The 10,662-nt window shown below is 44.0% G+C and overlaps 1 protein-coding gene across 5 annotated transcripts in view; it reads left to right on the top strand.

Annotated features, from left to right (window-relative positions):
- TNS3 (tensin 3) overlaps nucleotides 1-10,662 on the top strand; it is a 364,194-nt gene that overhangs the window by 149,795 nt on the left and 203,737 nt on the right. For all 5 annotated transcript variants that reach the window (XM_019509126.1, XM_019509125.1, XM_019509129.1 and 2 more), the window contains one exon: nucleotides 1,584-1,688. In XM_019509126.1, coding sequence (XP_019364671.1) covers nucleotides 1,584-1,688 — 105 coding nt within the window. The remainder of the gene's footprint in view (nucleotides 1-1,583; nucleotides 1,689-10,662) is intronic.

Below are 10,662 nucleotides of genomic sequence, written 5' to 3'. Positions count from 1 at the left end.
GGGGGGGCCCCCCCCGCCCCCCCCCCCCCCCCCCGCCCCAAATAATTTTTATTCCTCCGCCTGTGTCCTCAGAGCACTGCTGATTGGTAGATAAGGAAGGAATTTTTCCCACTATTCCAGAATGGGAAACCTGGGTGACATCCAGTCTAGGACCCACTTAGTATCAATGCTTGTACTGAATTCATCAGCTCCTAATTGTCATGTTTTGTGCTTGCATCTCTCACCACACCTATACTCGTTGTTATAACATTTAGGTTTTAAATGTATAAATCACACTGTTATTGGTGAAACAAAATGTGAGAACTTCTCAGTTGTTGCTGAAAATCCCAGGTATGTTTGGCAGAATACAGTTCCTGGGGCACCAGGTGCACAAACCCTGACAAACGTTTCCATCCACTGGCTGAGCTGGCATGCTCATGCACGGCAGCAGCTGCCAAGCTCCTGTCCTGGAGAAGTAGCAGCAAAACAGATGAAGTTGGAAGGGCACCGTTGCCTCTGAGCTGTCTTGTTTACTCTGGACCCTCACTGAGTTGGATGTTTGGCACCTTGTGCTTTATGAAAGTGCTGAATAAACCTTTCCTAGTATCAGGACAATAGAGCACCTAAGCTATCTTATATGATGTTTTCTTTGTATACTTTAACCCGGGGGGGAAGGGGGAGTGCAAAATACAGGGCATGAACCATATCTGGCTTGCCAATTCTGTCCGGCTTGCAGCGCCAGCAGAAGCTGGAGCCAGAGCTGGAGTTGCCACCCACCTGTGGGTTGGTTAGGATCAGCTGATAGGCTTGTTGAAAGCGTTTCCAACTCCAGCCTCTGCTGTCCACCTGCCTGCCCAACATTCTGTGCCAGCCTGGGGGATGGAGTTCAACTCTGTGGTACCAGGTAGGTGGACGGGTAGGGCTGCTTCTGCCCAGTGCCCCCCACCACACCAGCAGAGGCTGGACCCTGGCCGGCCCACCTGCCCGCCTGGCACCACGCAGCAGAGTGGGGCAGGTTAGGAGGGGAACTGATCCCCCTGCCCTGACCCTCCCCAACTAGGGGCTGCACAGAAGGTGGGGGGGAGGCCAAAAGGTGGAGGCATTCCTCCCTTCTTCCCCCCATGCAACCTGGCTCCACGGGGCTGCAAATGCCACAGCCCTGCCCCTGGCACAATGCAACTCTCAGCCCCATTCCTGGCTGCCAAGCCGCACAGGAGCCACGTGGCCCTCAACAGCTCATCACATTTATTAAGAGGCCCTCCAGCCCAAATAATTGCCCACCCCTGCTTTAACCTGAAGTTCTATCTTTATAAGTTATCAAGATGCTTCTGGTTTCATTCCAAGATGCCATTTTAACTTTGTCTTGCACAGCACTTCTCTAGCTGTGCAGGATGGGTGCTTTTAAATGCTTTTAAATAAGTAGGGCGCTCCACAGTAAGGGACGACTCTCTGCTTGTCCCTACCATAATGAAATATAAGTTCACATGACAGTACATCTGTTGTCCCCAGCATTTCCACCGGCACTTCCCACTCTAGGGTGATTGCCTTATCAGAGAGGGTGATAGCAAGATACTTTCTCTCTGACACAGGCATTACTTTTTCAGGATGTGAACACCTACAGAATGACCATGGAGTGATAGTTGATTACAATACCTCTGATCCGCTGATACGCTGGAACTCCTATGAAAACATGAGCCCAGATGGGGAAGGTGAGTAACTCAGTCTTGCCTCTGAAATTCTGTTATGAGAGAGCCAGACAGTCTTTGGCAACTGCAAACTGCTTAGTAGAATAGGAGGAGGGGAGAGCTCCTGTGCTCAAACCAAGGCAGTTCTGTCATTGTGGGAGCTGGTTGATTCTATTAGCCCTTTGGCTCTTGCTGTAGTGATGGTATGGTCTTAAAAGAAGGAAGACATGTAATGGTTATAGAAGTAAATATGGGCCTTGTTTGTCCCTTGTAGGCAGCTGGTTGGTTTAATTTGCTGGTTGACACACTGAATGAAAGGATTTTTTTTCCCTGACACTGGTTTTGGCACCATAACATATTGGACCAAGTTCATGGATTTCATTAAGACCATTAATACTGTGTTGTCTAGAACACTGCAGAACATACCCAAGGCTGTAGGGAAGTGGGTACCTGGCCAGTGGAATATATACAGTGGCTTTCCTTAGTAAAATTACAAATCTGTAAAGTGCCAGCGGTTTCATTATGTGCAAGTCTTTCATTGCTGCAAGTAAAAACATGAGAGGGAGATAAGGAATGAATAGAAACCAAAGTCTCTGTTTTCATAATACTCCCTTACAAAACAAGAAGGGAGCAGAGCTAGTGCATGCAAAGCAAAGATATTTGCACCCTGGGGTCAGTACGCATCTTTTTTAATTTTTAAGAATTAGTGTTGACTAAGAGGACAGATAGAAGTCTTTGCATAAGTGTATCTCTGAGGAGTGGGTATGTACAAGAAGCTTTTCTCCACCATAGTAGAATTGCATAAGGATGTCCCATTTAGCCAATCCTATGCTCTAGGACTGTTTGCCCCTCCTTCCCTATGGAGAGGAAGCCAGCATAAAAGGGACAAGACTGAAAACAGGACCATAGTTCTACCGGTTGCTCTATATAGTTTCACAAAGCAGGCTTTCCAGGGACTTGAGCAGGGTACAGTAAGATCACAGTTAGATGCCTGTGTGCCACTTAGGGCTAGTCTGTCAGCGGTGGCTCCTAATGGGGAAAGAATGGCGCATACCTCACCCCTCCATATCTTCAGGCATGCTCCACATCTGGAAATGCATCAATCAGTCTGCTCCAGGGTTGTCCCTCTGCACCTTCAGAGACTGAGGGCCAAGGGCAGAGCAGTCTCTATTTCCAGGTATAGATCCTGCCTGCCAACCTGAGTGGGCAAAACATGCTCATCCATGTCCTAGCAAAACATCATTGCTGCAGTATAGACAGGCCTTTGGATGTCTAATAGATAGAATGGGATCTGTGTCTTGGTGTCTAGGGGAAGCTTAGCCTGCCTCACTCTTCCTTGGGAGATAGTAGAGCTCCATGTGAGATATGCATTTGCCTAGACCTTGTGCCATTTTATTTATGCTTTATTCTTGCGCATAACATGCTTTATTCAAACAGCAGAATAAACAGTGTTTTTTTCATAGTCATCATGGTCATCACAGGTAGCAGATTCCTAAGGGAAGGAACTGATGGATTTAAACCCATGGGTCTGTCTGGTGAGCAGTCAGTACAACAAATGCTGTAGTCTGGGACCCAGACCAAGAGAGGGAAAATTTCAGGTTCCAACCCTGGAAGGGGCTAAGACTTGAAGCCTGACACCTGTGAGGGGAGTGTGCGGAGAGCCCTTTGTGTGTGCATACCCTGGTGGGAAGAGCTCTTCTGTTTGTGTGACACTTTCGTTTGAAGTCTCATGCCCCTATCACTGATGAGTAGCTGTCTTCAGTTGAATTCTGTTTTAGTCCTAATCCCATCCTTAGGACATTTTCCTTCTTCCTGAACACACACACTGAAGTCATTAGAAGTGGCCTGTGAGGTTGGGTGGCAGTACCTATAGGTTGCTTATATCTATTAGGTTTTTCTGAGAACTTTTGCATAGCCCTGCATTTTGGTTGCAGGGGCACAAGATGAGGAGGAGGTGATAAAAACACTTGAACCCAGAACCTACCATATTGGTTAGACATAGCTAGATGAAGGGTTCGAAGGAAAATCACCTCCCTAATCCTTCCTGTCCTTGCTAGTGGTTAGCAGGGAGGGTTCTACCTATGTTTAGAATGGGAAGATTATGTGCACATCTAATCCTGAATGGTTATAAATCTCTGTCCCTTCTCCAGAAGTTTCTAAAAGGTTCTGGTGGCTAGAAAACAAATAAGCAATTGAAAAACATTTAGTGTTTCTTCGCAGGGGTATGCTTGTTTTTCTCTTAAGAGTCCTTGCTGAGCTACTTGGCCCTATCTACTTACTGTATCAAGAGTCCTCCATAGTAGGGCCAATACTTCAACAACTTATTTCAGGCTCTCACTACCTTCTTATTTTTCAAACTCCACACATCTGGAGACTTGGAAGTCTCCAGGCCTGTGAGACTTATGTGATGAGAAAGGCCTGGAAGACTTACGTGTTGAACTTTCAAAATGCTGTAGTTGAGAACAGCATTTGGAAATCCAGTGGTAGATTTTTCAGAGTTGTTTTTGCTATAGTTAGACTGTCAATGATGGCATCATTTGATGGAAGCCCTTCAGAGTATGTGTGTATGTTACTGTGATATGACCAAATGACCAAATGTTTTGGTCATTTGTCTTTACAAGTCTTGACCAATAGTCCATTCTGTAGAAAACAGCAAGATCCCCAAAGCTTATTCATATCTTGAAAATAAAAAAGTAAGTATTCATCAGAGAGCTGCCCTCCTTTTAAGTTGCAGAAATCCTGTCAGAACATAAAACATTCTGTTACCCCCTAGTGCAGTGGTTCTCAACCTTATTAGACTCGAGGCATCCCTCAGAAAATGCCAGCTCTCAGTTTTCAACTACAGAAAAATAGTATAGAATTTTTTCTGTTACAGAGATCTCAGAAAGATGATCACAACAGGTTAAAATTATTTTGATGCTATGGATTCCTATTTGAAATCTCTGGGTTTACCTTGTGAACTATATTTGCATACCCAGCAGTGCTAACATTGTGCAGCACCCTTGAAAGGATCTCAAGGCACCCCAAGTTGCCATGATATGCTGGTTGAAAATCACTGCTTAGTGATTTTAATACATCTCTACTCCAGATGGCACCTACCATAGCTGCCTGTCCTGCATATCACCCACCAGCATTACTCTCAGCCTCGTTTGCTTTGGTGGTTAAACCTGCTTTTGTCTTCTTTAATATTTAGATTACTCGTGGGGGAAGGGGAATGCCTTTTATGCTCCAGTTAAGTGGGGGGCCATTCCTGTTTGGAACTCATAGATGATATTGTAATAGAAAACAGTGGTAGCAATAACAGTTCATGTTCTGGGATTCACACTAGGGTTCTGGGATGTACCACTGGGTAATTACCAGGCTTCCTGCCATCTGTAACATGTTCTGCAGCTTCCTTGGTTCTTGTTTATCCCCACAGAGGCTCTTTTTTTTTTTTTTTTTTGCTAAAGATGGTTGGGAAATGGTTAAAGTTCAAATAAAATGCATGTTTTGCTTTTATTCTCTTTTTTGTGGAAAATCCTAGTGCCATTTCTTTATGTGATTTTGAAAAACTGAACTACCCCAATTCTTAAGGTTTTGGTTTTTTTTAAAGCTTAGGAGCTTCTCAAGAAAAGACACTTCAAGTTAAGTTTTCTTTTAATGGGAGAACGTTGGTTTTTTTTACTGAAATGCCATGTAGACTGCTTTCTGGACAGCTCTTGATTATTTTATTTTTTTTTTTAATCCTATCAATAGCAGTGTTCAGGGCTGTTACTCACTGTACACCACATGGATCAGTCACTGAGCAGGACCTTCATATCTACTTAAAATGGACACTCTTTTGAGATGCAGTTTATCTTTTAATTCTGGCTTTGTACAGATGCCACAAACTAGGTCCTAGGCTATAGCTGGTGGCTCCTTGAGACTATTAACATTAAATAATAAATACAACTCACTGCCCACAAGCCAACATCTCTCTTGGTGGAGAATAAGGGCAAATTAAAAGAGAGTCTGGCTTTGTCAGGAGCAGGGTGGTTCATCAGAGTTCCTTGGCTTGAAAAGCTTGCCCGGCATCCTTGTCAGTGCACTGAGGGTATTGCAGGAAGAGAATCACTGCAACAAATAAGTAACCAAGTGTGCCTTATAGAACTATAAAAAATTAGAGTGTGGTGCCCAGAACTGGATGACCTCAGGAGGTCATCTAGTCCAACCCCCTGTTCAAAGCAGGACCATCCTCAACTATATCATCCCACCCAAGGCTTTGTCTAGCCAGGTCTTATAAACCTCCAGGGATGGAGATTCTACAGCCCTTCTGGGTAACTGGTTCCAGTGCTTTACTACCCTCCTAGTGAGAAAGTTCTTCCTAACATCTAAACTTCGTTTACTTCAACTTGAGACCATTGCTTCTTGTTCTCTTATCTGCCACCACTGAGAACAGTCTGGCTCCATTCTCTTTGGAACTGCTTTTCAGGTAGCTGAAGGCTGCTATTAAATCCCCTCTCAGTCTTCTCTTCTCCAGACTAAATAAGCCAGTTTCCTCAGTCTCTCCTCAGAAGTCATGTACCCCTGCCCTCAAACCATTTTCGTTGCCCTCCACTGGACTCTCTCCAATTTGTCCACAACCTTTCCATAGTAGGGGGCCCAAAACTGGACACTGTATTCTAGATGTGGCCTTACTAGACCAACATGGCTACAATCTATACCCCAGAAAAGAGGTGAATAATCACTTCCCTCAGTCTGCTGCCCAGTATGCCATAGGCCTTCTTTGCAACAAGGGCACCCCATTGGCTCATATTCAGCTTACTAGCTAATTGCCCATCAAGAATGATGTGGGGGAGAGGGGGCTAGGATGGAGTGCCGCCACCTAATGCCCTATGCTGCCGCTGTTCTGCCTCTTGCAGGGAACAGGGTGGGGGAGCCAAGGCTAGCTTTGCTGGCCTTAACTCCCCCACCCCCTGTCCAGTCCTCGGCACTACTTCAGAATCATGGCAGCGCGCCCCCACGCTTGGAGCACTCTGATTGGCTGTTTCTGTCAGCCAATCAGAGCACAGATAAAGCATTACGGACAGACAGACAGACTTAAGCTTTTATAATTTTAGAATTATCCATCGTAACCCACGGGTCCTTTTCTGCCGAGCTGCTGCTTAGCCTGTCAGTCCCCAGCCTGTACTAGTGCATGGAATTGTTCCATTCCAGGTGCAGGACTTTGCACTTCTCCTTGCATGACTTCAAAAGTCTGTGTGACTTACAGTGGGAGTGCTGTGTAATTAAACATGAAGTATTCAGTTTGGCAGGATGCATCACCAGAAAAAAATCATCACACTTGCATCAAAGAGTATAATAGTTGGCCAAATTAATACCTGTGCAAATTGGCTGAAGTTAGCTAATTCAAAAGAGGGATGAATTTGATCCATTCTTGTTTAAAAAAAAAAAAAAGTCTATTTTTTCTAAATTATTCCACAACCTATTACTCTGTTAGATAGAATCTCTAGATAGAAACAAATATAGGCACATGCATGTACACATTATAAATTGTCTTAAGGTAGCTATTAAAGAAGTTACTGAAACCCTTTGCAAGGTTTCTGTACAAGGTTAGGTTTCTTAAAATGCTTTTTCACCTAAGCCATGCTTTCACCTAAGCCATGGCTTACCATTGCTTCATAGTAAGTGGCAAATGGAGTTGTTTACAAGCAGCACTTGAAAATCTAGCTCATAAAAGAAGTTGGAAGGAAAGGGATGTTTTCACTTAAGTCAGACTCCACAAGAGCACTGGTAGTCCAAGTTCTCATACCTCAGACTTCTAACCAGTAGCATATTTTGCCTATGCTGTGAATAGTCAAATACCTAATATTTAGAAATAGCCAAATATTTACAAACTGACTCACTCCCATCTTCTCTCTTTTCTGGAAGAAAACAAATGAAAAGTATCTCCTAGTAAGCAATAGATGGCTTTCTGGAATGTACCCATGTCATATGATTTGATGTGGTGTTTGACCTTTTTTTAATGCCTTTTTCCCCCTCTTCAACCCAGAGTAAATAGCTGTTGAATGGGGAGGTGCCCTCTTCTGTAGTTAAACACTTGTTTTCCCAGAGGGCCCCTTCAGTATTGCAAAACTCAAGGGCTGAGACAAAACTGCTTAGCTGAAAAGGAATGCAGATGCCTACCAACAAAAACATTGGGGCCAGTGCCATTTCTGGTAAGTAAATCTGAAGTATAAATTGGTAGTGACCAAGTGAAATCCAGCTTTGAAGCTTGAACTATATACAAAGGTCTTTGAGAGAGAGAGCAGGAGAAAGATTTTGGCAAGCAAAAAAAAAAAAAGTTTATTTTCATTTGAAAAATGATGTACTACAACAATTTCCCTCTATTCCTTCTTGGCAATGAAAATACAAACACGGAATTATTGGATTTATCCTACAAAATCCTGCCAGTTTGGAACACTGCCTTTTACATCTGCATTCAGTTATGCCGCTTTCAAATGAGGCTTTTTTCTTTTATCTCTTAATGCTACATGGGTTTTTTATCATTATTATAACTGAGCAAGAGACTGACAGAAAGTTGGAGTTAAATAAATAGAAGGTGGCTTATTTTTAATCTTCAGTAATATTGAATGCAGAGATGAAATTAAAAAGGGCTTCTTTCTATGTGTTCTAAAATGCCTGTTTGAATTCTGCCCTACTTCTTACACTGTGTCACTTGAACAGCTTGATATGTAGCTTAAACAGCTATACGTTATATGTAGCTTAAATACTTCTTTAATACTTGTATTGTGGACAGTGTGCAAGTTTAGCCTTACAGATTTGGTGCCTGGAATCTGGATGTTGCATGGGATGCTTGCCCTTAGAAAGAGAGCTATATGGTTAAGGCACTAGACTAGTGGTCAGGATACTGGGTTTAGCTCTTGTCTGTCATGGTGGGCAAGTCAATTAGGAACAGATTTTCAAGTTCACAGTGTGCTCACCCCACTGTAAAGGTGCTTTTGCCTTGCTTTTTAAAGCAAGCACCTATCTTGTGATGAGCTATTTTGAAAATCGGGTTACCTATTTCGGTGTTAAATGAGAGCTCAGGTCTTCAGAATATACATCTGTTAATTCTCTCCATGCCCCCCATGTTTTCTATCATTAACATGCCTATAATAGCATTTCCCTTTTCCTATCCTTTACTTATCTTGTCTGTCTAAGTTATGGAGTTTGAAGGTGGGGAGGTGGTAATGGTGAAATGGTAGTGTTTTCCAATGAGATTTATTCATCAGCCTTAAGTTAATGTTTCTGTTACCCCATTTCACTGAATGGCCAGGTAAAATACTGGGTCTTGTAGGTTATTCTACTTAGCAGGAAAAATTGGTAACAGGGTCAAATGGCTATGATGCAGGTCCATTGTATTCTTAATGCTGGTCCGTTTTATTATTATGTTGCTGGTTCAACAAGCACCAGATAGACCAACTGAAGCCCTGACTTGAACAACAGCAGAAGGTTTGCAAAAGATTTGAAATCACAATGATGCAATAGATAACTAGCAGCTCTATATGAATTACTAATGTAATTTAATCTTTTGCTTGTCTTTGCTCGCCATAAGAGTCATATCTAATATTCTTGAGATGTCCCAAAAGAACTACAGTCAGACAATATTGCAATAACATGTCTCAAAACCTTAGGAACAGTATGATAACACGGACTTTCTAAAATTGTAGACTTCTTTGAGCAGTAACAATTTCAATAGTTTTTTAAGCTTGACAAGTCGTCTTAAGATCAGAGATCAAAATTAATTGAAACAAGACCATGTTGATGCCTGTTTTAATGGAGCAGGTAGTGACTCCCAGCTCTTTGGGCCTGCAACCCCCAAAACCTGTCTTTGTTACTCAGGCTTGGCTCTAGAAATAATAAAAATTCCTATTGGTTCAAGCAAAGGGTTTATTTGCAGTCTAAGCTAAATAAAACTGAACATAAAAATACTAAGCTCTGTGCATTTTTATGATATTTTTGTAAACTGATTCTTCCTTCTCCAGAAGTTGCAGTGTCACAAAAATATAAATTCTGCCCTTTTCTGGTCACTGAAATGGAAATGTGTATTGATGCCTGTATGGCACAGAAGTGACCTAACCTATCTGATATCCCTCCTTGGCTTCCCAAAAGGTCCAGGTTTGGGGAAGTAGCTTGGGAGCAGGGTGAGTTATCCAGTGTGGAGGACCGTGCCGTGGCTGGAACTAGTAGACTGGAAACTGTCTACTAGTGATAGCCCAGAGCTCTTCCTGGAGTTCCATTTTATATGGAAGGGAAGCTATGGTGCCAGTGGAGGTCTGAATCTGCCTGACATTTTGTCTCACCATAGACGTTTCTTATAAATCAGGGATGGGCCAAATACAGCCCACAGACTGGTTCCAACCCACCAGGCAATTTCATCCAGCCTGCAGATGGATGCCTAACAGTTCACTGTATCCAGCCCAGTCCCAGGCTGCCCTTGCTGTGCTTGCATGTGACTGAACCCCATTCACTCCTGCAGGGACAGCGCACACTGTGCTCCCACTCTCGCTCTCAGAACGACTCTGATCCTGGCCTGCAAATAGGGAAGCAGCAGTGGGCAGGAGAAGTGGTGGTGGTGGCAGCAGCAGGGGGCAGCAGACAGGTGGGAAAGTAGGGAAGCGGCAGGGGAAGGGTGGCGGCAGGTGGGGGTGAGGGAAGTGGTGGTGGCAGTGGGGGGTGGGAGCGGCAAGGGGAGGGAGCGGTGATGATGGCAGCAGGGGTTGTGGGAGAGTGGTAGTCGCGGCAAGTGGGAGCAAACCCACTCCCCCACACCCCTAGCCTCCCTCCCCTTCACACACCCACAGTCTCCCACAAACCCCGTACCTACTCACACATCCCCACAAACGCACATCCCCAAAAGCCACCATAACCACCTCCTCTCGCATCCCCAGACCCCATATACATACACCCCTACACACAGGGGTGTGTGTAGGGGTCAGCCGGCCCGGATGATCTTCACCCTAGAGTCCTAAAGGAACTGGCTGGGGTCATTGCAAGT

The sequence above is a fragment of the Gavialis gangeticus genome, unplaced genomic scaffold (genome assembly GCF_001723915.1).
Source record: "Gavialis gangeticus isolate Ggan-Ray unplaced genomic scaffold, GavGan_comp1, whole genome shotgun sequence".
Classification (NCBI taxonomy): domain Eukaryota; kingdom Metazoa; phylum Chordata; order Crocodylia; family Gavialidae; genus Gavialis; species Gavialis gangeticus.
This window is presented reverse-complemented; position numbering and strand designations above follow the sequence as displayed.